Here is a 21,912-nt window from a genome sequence, read left to right as displayed (position 1 = left end):
ATCATCAGGAGGAGGAGAGGAGGACTTTATATCATCAGGAGGAGAGGAGGACTTTATATCATCGGGAGGAGGAGAGGAGGACTTTATATCATCAGGAGGAGGAGAGGAGGACTTTATATCATCAGGAGGAGAGGAGGACATTATATCATCAGGAGGAGGAGAGGAGGACATTATATCATCAGGAGGAGGAGAGGAGGACTTTATATCATCAGGAGGAGAGGAGGACTTTATATCATCGGGAGGAGGAGAGGAGGACATTATATCATCGGGAGGAGGAGAGGAGGACTTTATATCATCAGGAGGAGAGGAGGACTTTATATCATCGGGAGGAGGAGAGGAGGACTTTACATCATCAGGAGGAGAGGAGGACTTTATATCATCAGGAGGAGAGGAGGACTTTATATCATCAGGAGGAGAGGAGGACTTTATATCATCAGGAGGAGGAGAGAGGAGGACTTTATATCATCAGGAGGAGGAGAGGAGGACTTTATATCATCAGGAGGAGAGGAGGACTTTATATCATCGGGAGGAGGAGAGGAGGACTTTATATCATCAGGAGGAGAGGAGGACTTTATATCATCAGGAGGAGGAGAGGAGGACATTATATCATAAGGAGGAGGAGAGGAGGACTTTATATCATCAGGAGGGAGGAGAGGAGGACTTTATATCATCAGGAGGAGGAGAGGAGGACTTTATATCATCAGGAGGAGGAGAGGAGGACTTTATATCATCGGGAGGAGGAGAGGAGGACTTTATATCATCGGGAGGAGGAGAGGAGGACTTTATATCATCAGGAGGAGGAGAGGAGGACTTTATATCATCAGGAGGAGAGGAGGACTTTATATCATCGGGAGGAGGAGAGGAGGACATTATATCATCGGGGAGGAGAGGAGGACTTTATATCATCGGGAGGAGGAGAGGAGGACTTTATATCATCGGGAGGAGGAGAGGAGGACTTATATCATCGGGAGGAGGAGAGGAGGACTTTATATCATCAGGAGGAGAGGAGGACTTTATATCATCAGGAGGAGAGGAGGACTTTATATATAGGAGAGAGGAGGACTTTATATCATCGGGAGGAGGAGAGGAGGACTTTATATCATCGGGAGGAGGAGAGGAGGACTTTATATCATCGGGAGGAGGAGAGGAGGACTTTACATCATCGGGAGGAGGAGAGGAGGACTTTATATCATCGGGAGGAGGAGAGGAGGACTTTATATCATCAGGAGGAGGAGAGGAGGACTTTATATCATCAGGAGGAGGAGAGGATGACTTTATATCATCGGGAGGAGAGGAGGACTTTATATCATCAGGAGGAGGAGAGGAGGACTTTATATCATCAGGAGGAGGAGAGGATGACTTTATATCATCGGGAGGAGAGGAGGACTTTATATCATCAGGAGGAGGAGAGGAGGACTTTATATCATCAGGAGGAGGAGAGGAGGACTTTATATCATCAGGAGGAGAGGAGGACTTTATATCATCAGGAGGAGGAGAGGAGGACTTTATATCATCAGGAGGAGGAGAGGAGGACTTTATATCATCAGGAGGAGGAGAGGAGGACTTTATATCATCAGGAGGAGGAGAGGAGGACTTTATATCATCAGGAGGAGGAGAGGATGACTTTATATCATCGGGAGGAGAGGAGGACTTTATATCATCAGGAGGAGGAGAGGAGGACTTTATATCATCAGGAGGAGGAGAGGAGGACTTTATATCATCAGGAGGAGGAGAGGAGGACTTTATATCATCAGGAGGAGGAGAGGAGGACTTTATATCATCAGGAGGAGGAGAGGAGGACTTTATATCATCAGGAGGAGGAGAGGACTTTATATCATCAGGAGGAGGAGAGGAGGACTTTATATCATCAGGAGGAGGAGAGGAGGACTTTATATCATCAGGAGGAGGAGAGGAGGACTTTATATCATCAGGAGGAGGAGAGGAGGACTTTATATCATCAGGAGGAGGAGAGGACTTTATATCATCAGGAGGAGAGAAACACTTTATATCATCAGGAGGAGGAGAGGAGGACTTTATATCATCAGGAGGAGAGGAGGACTTTATATCATCAGGAGGAGAGGAGGACTTTATATCATCAGGAGGAGGAGAGGAGGACTTTATATCATCAGGAGGAGGAGAGGAGGACTTTATATCATCAGAAGGAGAGGAGGACTTTATATCATCGGGAGGAGAGGAGGACTTTATATCATCAGGAGGAGGAGAGGAGGACTTTATATCATCAGGAGGAGGAGAGGAGGACTTTATATCATCGGGAGGAGGAGAGGAGGACTTTATATCATCAGGAGGGAGGAGAGGAGGACTTTATATCATCGGGAGGAGGAGAGGAGGACTTTATATCATCAGGAGGAGAGGAGGACTTTACGTCATCAGGAGGAGGAGAGGAGGACTTTATATCATCAGGAGGAGAGGAGGACTTTATATCATCAGGAGGAGGAGAGGATGACTTTATATCATCAGGAGGAGAGGAGGACTTTATATCATCAGGAGGAGGAGAGGATGACTTTATATCATCGGGAGGAGAGGAGGACTTTATATCATCAGGAGGAGGAGAGGAGGACTTTATATCATCAGGAGGAGGAGAGGAGGACTTTATATCATCAGGAGGAGGAGAGGAGGACTTTATATCATCAGGAGGAGAGGAGGAGGACTTTATATCATCAGGAGGAGGAGAGGAGGACTTTATATCATCAGGAGGAGGAGAGGAGGACTTTATATCATCAGGAGGAGAGGAGGACTTTATATCATCAGGAGGAGAGGAGGAGGACTAAATTAACATTTCTGGGTGACCTGCTCTTTTAAAACACTCTAATTAGTCTCAGCTGTACTTAAAGTTTGGATTAATTAGCTTCATTAGCATTTCCAACAGCCTGAGCTAAAATCTTTGTTAGTTCAAAGTGAAAAGTAAGTCGGATGATAAGATCTCAGTACATTTCTAGCCGAGTACTTTCACTCGAACTTGAGTAACATTTGTGTCACCGATGACAACCGAGGCCTACATCGTTGCCACAGCAACCGGTGCAGACAGGCTGGTGATGTGTGGACACACAAACCAGATCTGATGACTGTCTGTTTTTCAAGATCACATTTGGAGAAACAAAATGTGGTTTGCCTGCACTCTGAATAAAGTCTGACTCTCGTTCTACTTCCTCCTGCTGGGTCGGGGTTCTGGTTCTGTGTCAGCAGTGAATATAAACAGGCTACTATAAAAAAGAAAAAAACAGTAAGAGCTCTGCCAGATAGTAAGAAACAGAAATGTGCCAGGTTAAGCTTATTCTGGGGACATCTCCTCCCCGCACATCCAGCTGCCTGACAGCATTATATAATAACGCAGAAGAAGCAGAAGCTGGCCGAGATGCTGCATCACTCTCAGTTTGTGCGGACTGACTCACCACTTTGTCCCATCAGACAGACGGAGACGTTGCAGCTACATGATGAAGGGGTTTTTAGTTTCTGGGGAAATCACAATACTATTCTTGAGGTATAAGACTTCGCCAGTACATCAAACTCCCTCCCAGCGGAGAGAGAGAGGGATGAAAGATAAAAGCGAGCGTTCTGTCGTTATGCAGAGGAGGACGCGGAAACAAATTGCAGTCCTTCCGACTTAGTAGGACACGTGGTGATGTGCCAAGTCGACACTTCAGTCTCACTTTCAACAGCGAAGCGAAAGTGACACAGCCGACACAACTTCAGCATCTCCGTCTGATTAGCTTAATAACCCTAATTAAATGAATCATAATAAAAAAATGAAGGGATAAATAGGCAGCAACTGCTTCAAACTGACGAGAACAGAATAATGTGGCTGCCGTGACCATAAAACAGCCCGACGTGTTTTGTCTAATAGGTTCCTGTTACATCACTCGTTCTGTCTGCGGCACACGACTTTTCATAAAGCGCCAGATAAGCCGTCAAATCCCATTACGGCTGCCGAGTGTCACTGATTGAGTGAGCAGACGCTTAAACTGAGGGAATCCAGGCCAAGTGATTACTGATTGATAGATACGCTGTAATAATAGGACGCTCAATGTGGGAATCTGATTTTTTTCAGGGAGGTGAAGTTTGCAGAAATTCAAGAGGAAACTCTCGTCTGGACTCCCCGACAATTGGAACTGTTTCTTTTGTTCCCTGGCTGTAACTCAGACTGAAGACTTAATGGAAAAATCCACCCTCGGATACTCTTACACTGTTATCTATCATCAATCTGTGGGGCTCGCAGCATGCCAGCGCTGATTTAGCATCGAGGTGGCTTGAGTTCTGGGTGCCCAGCTCCCCTGGACCGGCCAAATCTGCTTCAGCTTCACATTAAAGGGATATTCCGGTGTAAGTTTAATCCATGGTCTAAATCACCGTGAAACTGTGTTAGACTCCCTCTCGAGAGATCAAGTTAGCAGACTGCTAATTTACGGAGTTTTATCAACCTCAGAAACGACCGCACGACAACAATACACTGCAGTAAATGGATCCAAATATAAACCGCCACCAAAAAGCCACAAATAATGCTCAGAACAGCACCAAACATCAGCAACAGTACAAATAGGGTCTCAGCACATAGTCCGGGGCATCTAACCTCCGCTAGCTTAGCTGGATTTCTATTGCGAAGCTAAAAACAGATTTCAACTCTCCTCCATCAGCTTCCGGGTCGGGAAGTCCCGACGCGACGATTACCGAGTGCGGTTAGAAATGCTCAATTCCGTTCTTTTCCCTGTCCGCTCTCGATAATAACTGTTATAAACTGGCAGGTAAGACACATATGAACTTTGATTGCTTTTCCATGGAGTCATAATCAGACATTTTCATCCATGAGCCGCGGAACTCTACTGCACTCGGTAATCGACTCGTCGGGACTTCCCGTCAACAGGAAGCTGCTGCAGAAGAGTGGTAAATTTAGTCAGCTTTTCAGTAGAAATCCAGCTAAGCTAGCGGAGGTTAGATGCCCCGGACTATGTGCTGAGACCCTATTTGTACTGTTGCTGAAGTTTGGTGCTGTTCTGAGCATTATTTGTGGCTTTTTGGTGGCGGTTTATATTTGGATCCATTTACTGCAGTGTATTGTTGTCGTACGGTCGTTTCTGAGGTTGATAAAACTCCGTAAATTAGCGGTCTGCTAACTTGATCTCTGGAGAGGGAGTCTAACACAGTTTCACGGTGTGTTAGACCATGGATTAAACTTACACCGGAATATCCCTTTAACCGTCTCCTGCGTTTTTCCCTGAATGCCTTTTTCCTGACAACTGCAAGGTGAACTTGTTGTGTTCACCTCTCTGTGCTCGTATATGAAGCGGAGACGGCACGGCAAGTCAAAAAAGTCACTCAAACCACAGCGTATCAGGATATCATTGCATTGTGGTCTGTTGAGGCCGCTGTCAGAGGAGAAATTGCTTTCCGGGCCTCTTCTATAATACATTTCTCTTTTATGATGGATTGTTGAATGCCAGTGAGAAATTGGGAGCCAATCTTTCAGAGCGTACGGCACCGAAAGGTAGATGTTCACCCCTGAAGTTATACGGGCCGAGTGGAAAATGTTGCAGTGGATGAGATATTTCATCTCCACACAGCAAGAATCAGCCCAGAGAAGTTTGATCGCAGCTCGATGGAGTAATTCCTTCAAGGCAATCGTATTAATTACTCAGATAAGAATGGAAAACTGACAATATTACACTTGAGACTGTCTGAAAAACAACAGGATCAGTGAATCAAAACACCACAACATCAGGACGCAGAATAGTTTCCAGTCAGTTGTTCCCTCGTCTCTTTTAAGAAGGAGGGATTTCAACCCCGACCTTAACATAGCTGTGGTCCGGTGTCGGGGGGCTTCTCACCGACTCTAACACTCAAACGAATACATAAAATTATAAAAATGACCGTTAGCGTGGAGTCAACACGACTCACATCTGTCATCCGGCTCTCTCCAATCTCATTAAGACACCAAGATCAGACAAGTGGCCGAATCAATCTGCTATCCGTCTGAAAGCGTCTCCGATGATTCATTCAGGCTTCAGGCGTTTGGAGATAATGCTGCGATGTTTCATCATCAGCTGCCTGTTAAATACAGCTGAGTGCTTCTTCACTTTCACCTGAAGATCATCAAACATCTGTCGCGTCCTCACGAGGGAGTTCCTCTGTTTCCTCGGGTGCGTAATTCGCTCCAGCACACCTGTAGCTTCAGTATTCACATTACAGCAGGAAGCAGGAGGAAGCGTGATGCAGGCTAGCTTGTACAAACACAACGGACACACTCGCCGCCGCCTGTCAACACGGTTTTCTGGCGTCCCGTGACTGCACAATTTTCACGACTCTCTTTAAATATTAGCCCCTAGCATTGTTTGAAAGTTTGATTCGTCAAACTTCACCGAAAAACCAGGGAAAGTCTGAACTTGGAAGCCAAGTCAAGAAGTTGGAAAGGCAGGTGTGACCCGGTCGATCACAGAGACTCGTGACTATTTCTCAGTATCTTGGTCGGTTCTTTCAACATTTTGGACCAGAAACATCTCAACGAGGTGCTGACAGTCATGGTTCTCGTTCCAAACTATGTGGATCCAGAGAGTGTCGATCCCGTCTGGAGCTGGTCGTCCAAATCTTTGGTTTTTAGACCAAGTACTTGCAGAATTATTAACACTGACATCAGCTTTGGCTGCACCAATTATTGATGCTCTGGGTCGATCTTACAAATCGGACCAGTGTGAAGGATTTCTTGTATCTCACAGGGAAGCTGTGCAGGGAAAAAAACCCTCACTTCGCCTAAAAACGTGAAAGGTCTTCTCTGGAGCCGGTGTTTTGGTTGAAGGTCCTGGGTTCGATTCCCTGCCGGTATAATGTGTTGTGAGTTTACATGGACTAACTCTTAGGCTAACTCTCCACTCAGTGTCCTTGACCAGGACACTGGTTACGATCTGGAGTTCGTCTCCTGATGATAAAAACATCACTATGATTATTAGATTCTGCTCCTGCCAACAGATCGGCCCGTCGGGCTTCGACTCTTCTGCTCATTTGCGTCGTCGCTGCTCAATCCTTTGTTTTCCAGTAACGCGTCCAGCTGATTGTCGACAGGATGTGTTTTCAGTAACGGGGTGTGAGATCCTCATCAGATCAAAACACACTTCTAATTAACACAAATTTGGCTTTAGCTGCTTCTCCACCGCCTGAACAAAGCGGCCTTGAAACACAATAGAGGGAAGTTTAATATCACTTTAATTATTCATCGCGGTTTGTGTGCGGCTGCAGGAGGGGACGACCGCTGGAGACGAGCGTGATGGGGAGACGATGAATCAGCCTCATTTATCTCTGCGGTCTTTTTCATTTGGACCCAAATTAGTCTGAGTAAAACTGGGTCCTCTAAAATCTCCTTCTGTAACATTTTACGGTATAATATTGTCCTGACACAGACGGAGCCGCCTGATTTGTTTATAACAGACAAGTTAATTTGATCCTGGGCTTAAGTGAAGGACTGAGTTATTGTGTAATACCAAGTGCATTTCAGAGTTAATAATGCTGTCAATCAAAGATGACCTCAATTTAAAGTGGAGGTTTGCTGCTCAACAACACAACGACTTTCATTTGGCTGAATGTATTCTCAGATATCTGCCTGCAGCTATGAGCCGTCGGACTTCTGCAGCTCCTGCGAGAGTCTGAGCTGATCAGTCAGACACCAGCAGCACTTCATCATATACGTTCTGTAAATAAGAGCAGCTTACGCAGAGCGGAATTCAATATTGACGGTGTTGAAGCGTGGAGGAAGAACATCATATTTTCCGCTTGTGCCAGATTAAGCTATTAGCAGGCGGGGACACGTGCTATTAGTACGTCCTAATGAGAGTAATAAAATCATGAAGACATCAATCGGATGAAAGAAGAGATGCTAAGATTAATTACTGTGAAACAACAGAACTGCAGTATTTGTTTTAACAAGCCGTGTTAGATTACAGAGGATGACTGCGCTGACTGCCTCTCCCCGCTGCTCGCTGTGCTCAATGTATTCCACCTCCTCAGCCGAGCAGACATCACACCTCCGAGAGGAACATCTGTCAAAAGCCAGAAATCGCACATATCCCAGAGTGTGTTTGTGTGGAGGAGATCTTCCCCCCCACGCACCGAGCAGGGGTGCTTCACACCAGAGACGGGTCTAAGTTCTGATAATGTGCACTTCTGTTAATGATTCCCCCTGCAAGGTTTTCACTCGGCAGGAATTCACAGAAAAAAGCGAAGGTATAAATCCAGTTTCAGATGCATTTTAAAGTCTCTCTTTTAGAGGTTAGTGTGCAGTCAGGATAGAGCCGGGCGGTCCGGAGTGAGGCCCACGGGCCGGAGCTGGCACGACACAACGCTCCATTCAGGGCCAAATGCATAAAACTCTGCAGCCCCACGACGCACAGCAACAGAAATATGCAGCGTCATTGTTTCTGTCTGGTTTATAGAGCCGTGCATCCTCGTTTTCTAAATCTCAATCAGGCGTCTGTTTGACCTTCTCCTCGCTACGCCCCTCATCAGACCTGTCGATGAGACGGACGGCAGAAAAAAGTGCAACTGATCGCGTTTCACGAGCGAGATTCTCCAGCTGCATCGCAACAGCTGTCAGTCATCTGGTTGTCCCGGGTGACGACAGCGTGGTGGATCAGGGTGACGACAAATAAAAGCACAAAAACAAATCACGCTGGACTCAAATTAACGTCTCTCTTCTTCTTCATGTCCACCATCATCCATCATTTTCAGTGAGTGTTTCTTCACTCGAATGAGGGTTTGAGGACAGAGCGCAGATCGTAAACCACTCTGAGGATGATGTGATTGGGATTTCCATCCATTATCTGAAACCGATTATCCTTTTCAGGGTCACACAGGGCTGCTCACATCCCGCAGTGAGTTAATTTAACTTACTAACGTTGATAAGTTACATCACGTGCATAACTTATGTAACTAACTTGGCTATTTTGAAGTAAACCACCATGTTTTCCTGCATGATGAACGTCAGGTACGCTGCAGCGGCCATGTTGTTTTTGGAGCGATGAAAAAGTACTTTTGGGAGCGATTCAGGTGATTAAGTTGTGATTCTAAAACACGAATCAGAGACACTGAACCTGCTGCTGTTCTGGTTTTATCTGACGTGTCTGCAGAGAAAAAACAAAACGAATTTAAAACTTAAATTAGAGAAAAAAAACAAACAAAAACAAAAAAAAACTGTCACATTTCCAACAGGTCCCCAGTGTGCGCTTTGATTTCGCACAAAAATCCATCACGGTGATATTTTTATATCACCACTTACAGAATGAGAAGTGATACGTGACACTAAAAAATGATGTTGTGTAAGAGCCGTTCCAGCCAATCCACTTAAAAGGCTGTTTCTCTCCACATTCTGCTGCAGCCGAGTTTAAATGGAGTTAAGCAGAGCCCATTTTTCACAAAATCATCAGGTACGATCAACGCTAAGTAGTCTTCTTCTGTGGTGCCATGGACTATTGCCATCCACTCATGCAGCTACAGTAATCTTCGGGAAAGACGACCACGAGAAATGAGGATTAATGGCATGTGATATCGATTTCTTATTATATAGTTAAAACATGAATTAGTCACTCAGCTCGGTGTGTTGTCACAAAAAAGACATCTTTTCTCGGAGGCTACCTTCCCTCATGCGGATGACTTTTATTTGGCGAGTGAACAACAAATATTGAAAACTGTCAAACATCCCGTCACGCGGTGGAATCCCGCCTTCTGTGCGTCTACGCACAGCTGAGCTGCAAGCTGCCGCGTTGGAAACTCGAGGCAGAAACACTTTGATCGCTGCTCGTCTTCGTTTCTTACTCCAGACATCTTAAAGACGGAGCTCATATTCTGGAGCCTTAAACTTTAAACAAATGTTTGGTGAATCAAATGTTCCCACCGGCTGCAGGATCTGCTCTGAGTCAACACCGATCGGATGCATAGGAGCCATTAGATTTTAATATAACCAGGAGGGCGACGCGGGGCGCAGCACTGGAAACAACTTCCTGCATGATTAAAGCTCGAGCTGGCCTAAATTGTTGGTTGAGAAACTGGGTTGCTCATCAGAGTGTTAACATTACAATGCTTCTGACCCTGTCAGCTTGAAAAATGAGTGAATAATGTAATTAATTTTAGTCGACTCTTGCAGGAAGCATTTGTACCAGTCAGGTAGATGCAGCAGCAGCGGCGGTGGCGGCGGCGGTGGCGAGGCACACCTTCCTGTCTCCTCACTTCATCTGCCCTCTCACAGCCCACTTTAATTATCTGTGAGCAGGATCTCCTCACCTTATTAATGTGAGCAAACGCTGCCCGAGAACAGAAGAAGAACGGCCTCTGGTTAAGACGGAGGGATTTCCACCTTAATGTTGTCTGAGCGAACTTTGCAGGGAGACGATCTGAGGGCTCGAGGTGACGCACGAAGGTGGCGAGCGAGGGCTTTTTCTTAATAACGCGCCAGGGGAAGATCACGTGACCCGCTCGGTTCAAAGTGTTCATCAACATTCACGTTTGAGTTTGCAGCCGCCCTGCTGAGCCGAGTGGAGTCGGTCTGGGCATGTGCAGAAGATAACGGGCTTCAATTACAAAGCTTTTTCTCCTAATTGAAAATGCAGCTAATAGCTTAAGTGCTCACTATCGTTGGACGGCTGGAGGAATGTGCAGACGGGGGCATTTACAATCTGCCTCCAGCTGTGAGTTTGAACCCTGGAGCAGAGCTGATATCTTTATTCCCTGACTCTCTCTGCTGCGTGCCATTAAAACGGGATGAGAACTTATTTAAGCAGCTTTTTTTCCCGTAGTATTTGCAGAAAGTATGAGGGATTTTTTTTGACATCAATATTTAAGATTTTGAACGAGGGAACCAATCTGTGGAAGGATGATATTTGGAGATGATATTAAAATGACTTTAAGTAGAAAAAAAAAAATGTTTTTTCATTTGCAGCCTGAATAGTTTGAGAATACTTGACTGACTGAAGCATCTTCAAGCCTCAGAGTTTGAACACTGATACAATATTTTCCTTAAAGGGTGAAATAAAAGGTTCTGCAGAGTTTTGGACCCTCTAACATTCTGACAGACTGACAGTTCTCCTCAAACAAGCACCTACACAACCAGCCAGCCGACCGCTTCGGCCCCTGGGTGAGTTTTTATTCTCGGTTTGTTGTTGTTCTATTTTTCTTTATCTTCATTTTCTCACTTTCTATACTGTCAGGGAAGAAAAAGGGGGATGGGTACTGTTTGTTCATACTGTTCTTATCTTTTGCCTCGTTATGCTTTAGTAAAGATGCTCGGATTAAAAAAGAAAGAAAAAGAAAATCTCTTAACATCCGGAGAGCAAACGATAAATCAGATGTTCTGAAGTAGATCTGATGGCTGTTGCAGGCCTTTAATAAACCTCTGTTCTGCGTGAGCTCTGCCCAAGTTCACTGCACAGGACCAGAATCTTCCACAAGGCTCGGCCAGAGATGGTTCTGTTCGACTGTTAATGAGCTCGTGGTGCAACAATGTCAGCGCGAGTGTCCGAATGACGTTCAGCAGCTAGCTCAGTTAGCACAAAGCACACAACCGCCAGATCATCGCCAGGTCTGAGCCACAACAGTTGGACTGGACAAAAACAACCTGCAACAAACTTTTGTCTCCAGTGTGAATGTGTGTTGGCTTTTACTTCACATCGACATTAAAATTCTTCCATCCATTTATGTTGAAGCGGCTCAAATACGTTCGGTTTAAAAGAGTGACGGCGTAAAAAACAGATCTTAAACGAGTCACCACCGTTTGTGATGTCCGTGTCACGACTGAAGCCTCGTAGCCTGAGCAGCAGTTGTCTCACTCTTTAGCTCCTTCCATCCTTATTTAAAATATTTTTGATGAAGTCTTTGTCTGGATCATCTGCTTTCTACTGTTTCCTGTTTCATGCAAGTTCATAATGACGAACAAACACGAAAACCCTAAAAAAACAGTTCGGCAAACTCGTCTCCTTCCAATGGGAAAGGCGTTAACACAGATCTCCAGGGCAGGAGGTGTTGGTGGAGTCAGGCAGTGTGTGTTCATGAGTTGGACTTTATACTAGGGGTGTAAAGATTCATCGATATAAATGTGCCATTAACCGGTTGATGGCCTGATTCTAAAGTTACGTATCGGTTGACGGAAGCTTTGCTGCTGATTCTGCAGAGCGTCTCTCAACTCTCTCTAAAAGGTTAAAGGTCAACGAGAAATTCTCGTGAGAGTAATGTTAGCATATCCGAGGGAGAAACCACAACAACAACAACAACATGTCCGACAACTCTGACACTGTTTACAACGCACCAGCTAATCTGAAATCTAAAGTTTGGAAGAGATTTGGATTTTATAAGAAGGAGGGACATTTGGACAAAAGTCTGGCCATGTGTAAGTTCTGTAGAACAGATATTAAGTGCAGCAGCAGCATGACAAATCTGAAAACGTTAGTAACGTTACAGCTAGCAAAGGCAAGAACACACATGACAACAACGTGGCTATTAAAGACTTTTTCCTGCCACAACTCGGCGAGGTCCAAGGTCATCACGACCTCACAGTGTGGTTGAGACTGATGGCTTTGGAGACATGGTGAGGTAAGCAATGCCTCTTTTATAGAATTGCTTATTTTAATTTATAATGGAAAATGAATGTCGACATTAAACAAATGTTAAGAACTTTATCAGACTGCATTGTATCGTATCGAATCGCACCAAATCGTTCCATATTTAAGATGTATCGTCCCTGAATCGTATCGTTACGATCTCCCTGGTTTCTCCAATCCTGCCGACCCCAGCTTTAAATAAATCTACAAACGTCCTCTCGTCTCTGCATTGTGATGCAAATAGTCGTCGACTCTGTCCCTGCACAGCTTCTTGTTCTGCAGGATACACACTTAATAAACAATAAACTCTTTCAGATGAAATAATGCCGCCGATTGAAACCGTTTGGAAGGAGTGTGAATGCACCGGTGCATTCAGAAAATCTGGTGGTTGGAGTCTCCCTGCTGTGAAATGTGTTTCTTACTATGCATTACTGTTTGGGCCAACGTCACACACACACACACACACACACACACACACACACACACAATCCCATCACATCTGAACTGCTCGGGCTGCTCTCCTGAGCTGTGGAGGGCGAGGAATAACAAAAGCAGAGGGAAGTCTCGGCTCCTTACCTCTGATGGGCTATTAGTTATTCTAGCTAGCAGAAGCCCCATTAGGTCGGCCATTTAATGCTCCCGTGCCACATTCTCACATGAAAGCTACAAGATTGATAAGCCGACCGTCTCACCTCCAGCTCCTCTCGCGTTTGAGGAATGCTCCGCCGCAGATAATCTGACAAAGAGCTGATGTAGCTTCCCGTGTAGCTCGTATACGTGACATCACGGAAAACAATGAACGTATCGGTGCGACAGCCTCTCAGCGAAGGACGCAACAGGAGTGTGAGTGCTGCCACGGTGCGATCAACTGACTTAAGACATATTATCAAATGATTTATAGGCTCCACGCAGAATATAGGAAATGAGCTGTGTGGCAGATTGAGATAAAAACCTGGTTCTCGACCTGACAGATGCAATGAAGATGGAAGATGTCTCCAGCTCTCCACAGCAGCAACACAGCATCTTCCCAAACACCACATGTTCTGGTAATCACACTTAAAAATGCTGCCAAATGCATATATATGTATAAAAAGAAAGTCAGCTGCCGGACGGATGACGGATGTGAAGCATTAGGAGGGAAAAGGAGAGAGAGGGGGCAAAAAAAAAAGTGCCTAATCAAGCTGGAGTGGATTGATTAGTCTTTCTGTGGAGGCCGTCTGTGCTGTACAGCCGGGCGGCGCGTGGACCTCCTCCAGGAAACACACTAATAATGAGGCAGTTTGACGCGTCTATTAAAAGACTGGCAGGATTCATCCAAACATTTTTACGGTGGGATAAACTCACATTAAAAAGCCACATTCATGTCGACAACTCGTCGGCTGCCAACGTGGTAATAACTGTACTTTACAAACACAATGCAGAGAATCAGCAGGAGTGCTGACGTGACACAGAGAGACAGAGAGAGAGAGAGAGACCGTCTTAAAAACTCTCTCCACTTCCTGTGGCCTCTCTGCCTCCACAGCGACGGCCATTAATCACAAGTCACGACTAGCTCGCGAGCCAGAAGGCCGAACAACTGGGATGGCTAACTTTAGCTGGTGTTAGCCAAATGTCCTGCAAAGAAAACTCTCCAAAATGCAACTACAGAAGTATTTCACTGTTGGAAAGACGGCCCTTACATGACAATAGAATAAATAGAAGTTGCTAGATGAGCAGAGAAAACAGGAGCTGCGGTAGAAATCCTACAACACCCAGAATGCACTGCACCATCCTGATGATGCTCTTTGCATCTCCCGTCCCAAAAAACCTGCTCGGTGACACATCTTGCATCAGAGGAGGTTTTTGTTTTTGTGGCCGTGCAGCCAAAACAGAGACGCATTTAAATTTCACATCTTTGAAAAAAGGTGTAATGTTCTTTAAACTCCAACAACACGTTGTTTAATCTGTAGCATAACTTACATCCTCTCCAGCATCGATGCACGACAGCGCTGTGCTTAGCTGCTTAGTTTTCACCTGGTAACGTTTAGAAGAAACCAGTTTGACAAGTAAAAGATTTATATCTTGCCGAAACAATATTTTCCTGATTAAAAACATATTTTTCATTGCATCACAGATCACAGGACACACATCTTTCCTTGGAGAACAACCTTTTTGGTGGAAAAATAATCAATCTGACCTGAGGAATCATAAATCAGGAGGTCCGCCTGCATTAATTAAGTCTTAATAAACGGTGAGCATCTCATCTCCCAGTCCAAAGTCTCTACAGACATCTAAACGCGCACTGTGGCTTTTCAAAATAAATCAGGAAGTAATTATCAAGCTGTACGATATTGAGCTGATGAGTCACTACTGAGGATATCCAAATATTGATGATAAAATGTCCTGCCATATATAATCTGTGACATAATTAGAAGCATATGTTTGATTTCTAATATAAAAAAATCCAGAAATGATAAATCTGGCGGAGCAGGTGCCAGACAGCTTGGATCAGCACGACTCCTCGGCTGCACGGTGATGTGGAGGAGTCCAGGTTCCATCTTGTGTCGCCCAATATTTCCTCTACATGTGTGAGAAGCAGATACAGTAGCAGAGGAGCAGTTTTTTGTTCCTGCAGTCCAACACAACAGAACCGGACAGAAACTGAGCCCAAATGTATAATTCATCTCTTGTTTGGCTGCGGGCCGTTTTTGTTCGGCGACCGCTTGAACCCGAATTAAACTAATGAGTAAAATGTTAAGTGCACAATCGCTGGAGGCAGAAATGGAGAACGTGCAGCACTGATTGCAAATATTAAGATATTTAAAACAGCAACACACACACACAGACACACACACACACACACACATCAAGACTCACATGACTGGTGTGTTTGCTACAGCTGACGTAGCAAACACACAGGATAGGAGCGGACCACCTGCACAGTGACTTGATCCAATTCATTCTGCTCATTACGGCGCGGACAGCCGGCCATTTGTGGATAAATAACAGACTGGATGATAATACAAAGATTCATCAGGCAGCTCTTTTATGTCAGAGATGACGGATGAACCCACTTTGTCTGTCGTGCATCTTACAGTGTGTGAGTTATCAGGAGGGGGGAGAGGAGCTGCTGCTGCAGTTTGAGTTAATGGGAATCATATCTGAGCAATGAAAGTGCACGAGTCAGAACAACAGCCGGGTAATCACACGGAACCGAACAGAGTCAAGTCACCGTGCACCGACCTCTGGCTTCCTTATCCCCACACAGACAAGAGCACAGGAGAAAACACGGGGACTTTTTCTCCGCAGGTTGTTAGAAAATTTACCTCTCATGCCTCGCTGTGGAAATGGATTTTTGGAGGGCAACGGTCATACCTCGCATTCCCTGGAGCCTGTGATGGTGTATGTGTAAGGTCCAGTCCCATTAACCAGCACATCCATAGTCTCTGAGTGTGACGGCTTGTAGTCCACATAGTACTCTTGCAGCGGCGAGTTAAGGGAGCGCTCGGTCTCACGAGCCTTTTTCTGGCGCTTTTTAACCGCCGAGCGCTGCTGGAGCTGTTTGATGCTGCTGGGGTAGCGCCTCCACGACACGTAGATCACCAGGAGAATTATGGCCACGGATAAGAGGAGGGCCACGCTACCTGCTATGATCTTGTGGAAGGACACATACTCGGTGTCAGGCAGGGGGATGGTGGGGGAGGCCAGGGAGGGCGTGGGGGAGGCTGTCCTGTTCCAGATCAGCTCCTTATCCACCACAGACTGCGTGGACAGCGGCAGCAGCTCAGGTGGAAACGCAGGAGTGATGGGGGGTGACGTGGTTGAGGGGATGGGGCTCGGTGTGGCGGTACAGATGTTGTAAGTCTCCACTACGTCTGTCACTTTCTCTCCTTGCGCCTCCTTTGGGCCGGCACAAATCATCGCGGTCTCCTTGTTCCCCTTAAAGGCCTGGATCCAGTCCACCAGGGGACATATGTTGGGGTTACAGTACCACAGATTACCAGCCAGACTGATGGTGGTGAGGGAGATCCAAGCCTCCACCGTCTGCTGAGACACATTGCTCAGTTTGTTGGAGTCCAGGTTCAGAGTCTGCAGATTGGGGAGGCACTGAAACGTACTCGGGTCCAACGTTTGGAGCTCGTTTCCTGAGAGGTCCAGCTTCTGCAAGGAAGTCCACATCCAAGGCAGGCCCTGGGTCAGCAGTCGGATCCGGTTCCACTGCAGGTAGAGCGCCCTGAGGTTGGTCAGGCGCGGGAAATGACCAAAGTTGATCTTCGAGAACTGGTTGTGCTCCAGGTGGAGCTCGATGAGCTTCAGGAGTCCCGCGAAGGCATTCCTGGTGAGGCTCCGCAGCCGGTTGTAGCCGATGTCAAGAAACTCCAGATTACGACAGTCGAGGAAAACTCTCATCGGGACGGTTTTTAACGAGTTCGACCTCAAGTGCAAACTGAGGAGTTTCCTCAGACCCACAAACTGATTGGGCTGCAGAACCTGCAGTTTGTTGTAGGAAAGGTCAAGATTGCGTAAATTGGGAACGTCGTGGAAAGTGTTGTTCTTCAGCAGCGTGATCTTGTTGGAGCTCAGGATCAGTTCTTTGAGCCTCCTGATCCCGTGGAAAGCCTTTCCGTCCACAGCGCTGATGTAATTGTGGTCGAGGTAGAGCCAAACCAGTTGACTCAGGCCTGCAAACTGGTGAGCTCTGAGGTTGGCCAGGCTGTTGTAGCGCAGGGAGAGGCCCTGAGTGCCCACAGACACGTTGCTTGGCACGTCACGGAAAGCGTTGGACTCGCAGTATATTATTTTCCCATCGCATCTGCAGCTCTGAGGGCAGGGACGCTCACGGATGGCGCTTGGAGCGGCGAGTAGCCAGGCGGGCACCACCACTGTGAACACAAGCCATCGGAAGAAAAGCACGAGGAGTCCTGCAGACACGGGGGAAAGTGACAGGAAATCACACCAGGGGCATTAGACACAGGCTGGAGCCAAACATGAGAAGCCACACTGAGCTCTGATGTGTCAACAGAGGAGGTTATTCACAGCCTCCTTCATTTGCATCCCTCTGTTCCTCACACACACACACACACACACACACACACACTTTGACTGTGCTAATGAATCTCAGTGATGCTCTGGACACACTGAAAGGTGATTAATCTCCACATGCATCAGGCTTCACTGTCAAACAGTTGTGGAGAGACGAACCTTCCTCCAGCCTGCAGTCAGTCATCCTTCATGCAGCAGAGACACTTTGCGCACAGAACCGGAGCTCCAGTCCGAACATACGTACCCATGTTTGCGCGGTGTCGGCTTCTCCTCATGTCTCAGGGCTCTCCGGTGCACTCGTCCCGGGTCCACATGTTTAGACTCACAGCTGGACACGCACCAGGGGGGACGCCCGCCTGCCTTCACGGGGAATATACGCACTTCCCCGGGAGCCGCTTTGCGCACGGCCGCACACCTGTCGGAGATGTGAGCGGCTCCAGAAGGTGTGCATCAACCTCTTGCCTGTAGTTTCCTGTGTTACCGCGCAACATCAGCTGGAGGCTCCACGTCAGACCGCCACCTTTATTTAAAAAAAAAAAAAAGCCCTTGGATGAGGCAGAATGACAGCGTTCACAGCGGCGCGCTCCTGGAGCCTCTCACACACATTTCAAACGCAGGTGAAGTGGCGGAAAAGAGACGGAAAAACCGAGCAAGTGGAGAAATATGAGAGGAGGAGAAACTGTCCTCGAAATCCGACAAGTTGTCCTCCCTGGAGGAGCTGTGGAGAGCGGAGCAGAGGAGGCGCAGTGTGCCGAGGACCAGAGCTGCTGACCGCGGCATCAAGAATAAATGAGTTGTGTAGCAACAGGAATGAAGCTGGAGGAGGATTACTGAGCGCAGCGGCGCGTCTCAGGACAGGACGCCCTCTGCTGGCCACAGAGGAGAGAGGAGGGAGGAGAGGAGGAGGAGAGGAGAGGAGAGAGGAGGAGGAGGCAGGAGAGGAGGGAGGAGAGAGGAGGAGAGAGAGGAGAGGAGGGAGAGAGAGAGGAGAGGAGGCAGGAGAGAGGAGAGGAGAGCAGGAGAGAGGAGAGGAGAAGAGGAGGAGAGGAGAGGAGGAAGGAGAGGAGGAGAGAGAGAGGAGAGGAAGAGAGAGAGGAGGAGAGGAGGGAGGAGAGAGGAGAGGAGAGGAGAGGAGAGAGGAGAGGAGGCAGGAGAGAGGAGAGGAGGAGGAGAGGAGGCAGGAGGGAGGAAGCAGGAGGGAGGAGAGGAGGAGGAGGAGAGGGAGAGAGGAGAGGAGGGAGAGAGGAGGAGGAGAGAGGAGAGAGGAGAGGAGGCAGGAGGAGGAGAGGAGGCAGGAGAGAGGAGGAGAGGAGGAGAGGAGGAGGAGGGAGGAGAGAGGAGAGGAGAGAGGAGAGGAAGGAGGAGGAGGGAGGAGAGGAGAGAGGAGAGAGGGGAGAGGAGAGAGGAGGAGGAGAGGAGGGAGGAGAGGAGGGGAGGAGAGAGGAGAGAAGGCAGGAGAGAGGGGAGAGGAGAGAGGAGGGAAGCAGGAGGGAGGAGAGGAGGCAGGAGAGAGGAGAGAGGAGAGGAGGGAGGAGAGGAGAGAGGAGAGGAAGCAGGAGGAGGGAGAGGAGGCAGAGGAGGGAGGAGAGGAGAGAGGGGAGAGGAGAGGAGAGAGGAGAGGAAGCAGGAGGGAGGAGAGGAGGCAGGAGGGAGGAGGGGAGAGGAGAGGAGGGAGGAGAGGAGAGGGGAGAGGAGGAGAGAGAGAGAGAGAGGAGAGGAGAGAGAGGAGAGGAGCAGGAGGAGGAGAGGAGGCAGGAGAGAGGAGAGGAGAGGAGGAGAGGAGAGGGAGAGGAGGAGGAGAGAGGAGAGGGGAGAGGAAGCAGGAAGGAGGAGAGGGGAGAGGAGACGTTATGTATTAGATCTGCATGGGTGTAGTTATGGGACTAAAGTAACTAAGTAACTAAGTACTCAATTACTTGTAGGCGAATATTGTGTTCTTTACTCGCTAACTTGGTAGTTTTACTCCCTAATTTATTCGACAGCTTTAGTTACTCGTTACTTTGCAGATTACTTTCTGCATCAGAGCCAAAGTGAAACATTAAACATATATATATATATCGTATACAAAATATACAAACATGTGAATAAATGTAAGTATAATTTACTTCTGGCTGATTTTACTCAAGTACTTTTCACTTTAGGTACTTTTACAAAACTGTATGTAAAATATATCATCAGAGTATTTAAACTGGTGCATTATCAGGAACTTTTGTATGCTGCAGTTTAATCAGTTTACAGTTTAATCTATAAAATCCCATCATAGTTTACTGGTTGGTTATATTCTGTATTATTATCCTAAACCTGTAAAGTAACTTGTAACTAAAGCTGTCAAATAAATGTAGTGGAGTAAAAAAAAGTACAATAATTACCTGCGAACTGAAACAAAGTGGCAGAAACTGAGTAACAGAAAGTACTTTTAGAGGTAATTAAATCTGATTCCACGTCAGTTTTGTTGTTGTTCCTGCAGTTTACAGCGTCGATGTCGTGTTCTGTCACCTGACCCAGGATCAGCAGCAGCCGTGTTGTGTCTGATCACGCTGCTCCTGCTCTGAGCCCCCCCGCTGACCTCAGAAGACCTCCCAGCAGTTTAAATATGATTCTTAATTAGAGCTTCACAGGCAGCAGGACCTACAGTGAGAAGGTCAGCTCGTTAAGGGCCCGTTTGTGTCACCTGAGGAACACTAACGAGCCGGAAACATAATGTTCAGTGTCTCATATTGTGTCTACAGGATCCAGACGTCGGCCTTTATACAATAAAACACTCAAACATTTCTCTTGAAGTTTCTGATGTATAATAAGCCCCATGTGTGAAATTTAAAGGAGCAGTTCACACAAAGTCAGTAATTATCTCCTCCTCCAGGCTGACGGAACGCACAGTGTTGCAGCGTTTCTCTCTTTAACGACTGAAGTAGCTGAGGACGTCCAGCGTTATCCAAGTCTTTAAAAACGCTGCAGGTAAAAGAGCCAGAAAAGTCCAAGTCGGGTGTTGTTGGAGGTTTTCATGGGTTGTACTCTGACTGTGACGAGAGTCGAGAGTGATTTATATTTAAGTTTTGTTATATAAGTAAGTTAAATGACATAAATGATGTAAGTGACGGTGAGATGACTAACGTGCTCAAGTTACAGAGACTTAACGTAGTTCTCGTGAGTTCAAATATGATCTTTTCCTAAACTTAAAGGGATATTCCGGTGTAAATTTAATCCATGGTCTAAATCACAGTGAAATTGTGTTAGACTCCCTCTCGAGAGATCAAGTTAGCAGACCGCTAATTTACGGAGTTTCATCAACCTCAGAAACGACCGCACGACAACAATACACTGCAGTAAATGGATCCAAATATAAACCGCCACCAAAAAGCCACAAATAATGCTCAGAACAGCACCAAACTTCAGCAACAGTACAAATAGGGTCTCAGCACATAGTCCGGGGCATCTAACCTCCGCTAGCTTAGCTGGATTTCTATTGTGAAGCTAAAAACAGATTTCAACTCTCCTCCATCAGCTTCCGGGTCGGGGAAGTCCCGACGCGATGATTACCGAGTGCGGTTAGAAATGCTCAATTCCGTTCTTTTCCCTGTCCGCTCTCGATAATAACTGTTATAAACTGGCAGGTAAGACACATATGAACTTTGATTGCTTTTCCATGGAGTCATAATCATACATTTTCATCCATGAGCCGCGGAACTCTACTGCACTCGGTAATCGACTCGTCGGGACTTCCCGTCAACAGGAAGCTGCTGCAGAAGAGTGGTAAATTTAGTCAGCTTTTCAGTAGAAATCCAGCTAAGCTAGCGGAGGTTAGATGCCCCGGACTATGTGCTGAGACCCTATTTGTACTGTTGCTGAAGTTTGGTGCTGTTCTGAGCATTATTTGTGGCTTTTTGGTGGCGGTTTATATTTGGATCCATTTACTGCAGTGTATTGTTGTCGCCGTCGTTTCTGAGGTTGATAAAACTCCGTAAATTAGCGGTCTGCTAACTTGATCTCTCCAGAGGGAGTCTAACACAGTTTCACGGTGATTTAGACCATGGATTAAATTTACACCGGAATATCCCTTTAAGCAAAGAGGAGAGGAGGACTGAAGGTGTTGCAGGTTCAGAATGCAGAGTGATTATTTTTATCTAATTTATTTGGTGATAAATATAAAAACAACATTAAAATGAATTTGAATCTGCGTCAGTAAAACTGAATTCTCTCTCGTCATCGCTGCGTTTCGACACGGCGTTGCTTCACGCGTAAACAAAGTGCTCCGGCCTCGTGATGAGACTTTGAGTCGAGGTCAAAGTCATCACTTCTAATGGCTCCCTCT

At 46.6% G+C, this 21,912-nt stretch overlaps 1 protein-coding gene across 3 annotated transcripts in view; it reads right to left on the bottom strand.

Moving 5' to 3' along the window:
- The window catches only part of LOC115581462 (leucine-rich repeat transmembrane neuronal protein 4), a 64,038-nt gene extending 45,597 nt beyond the window's left edge, over positions 1-18,441 (bottom strand). For 2 of the 3 annotated variants that reach the window (XM_030416550.1, XM_030416551.1), the window contains exons 1-2: positions 17,848-18,440; positions 15,887-17,482 (exon numbers count right to left, since the gene is read on the bottom strand). In XM_030416550.1, the coding sequence (XP_030272410.1) occupies positions 15,930-17,482; positions 17,848-17,878 (1,584 nt within the window). In that variant the 5' untranslated portion in view covers positions 17,879-18,440 and the 3' untranslated portion in view covers positions 15,887-15,929. Of the gene's footprint in view, positions 1-15,886; positions 17,483-17,847 lie in introns of all 3 variants that reach the window. The other variant, XM_030416549.1, reaches the window with a different exon arrangement.
- Between the last annotated feature and the right edge of the window lie 3,471 nt (positions 18,442-21,912).

Source organism: Sparus aurata, chromosome 5 (genome assembly GCF_900880675.1).
Source record: "Sparus aurata chromosome 5, fSpaAur1.1, whole genome shotgun sequence".
Classification (NCBI taxonomy): Eukaryota; Metazoa; Chordata; class Actinopteri; order Spariformes; family Sparidae; genus Sparus; species Sparus aurata.
The sequence above is the reverse complement of the archived record's forward strand: the minus strand, read 5'-3'. Positions and strand labels throughout refer to the sequence as shown.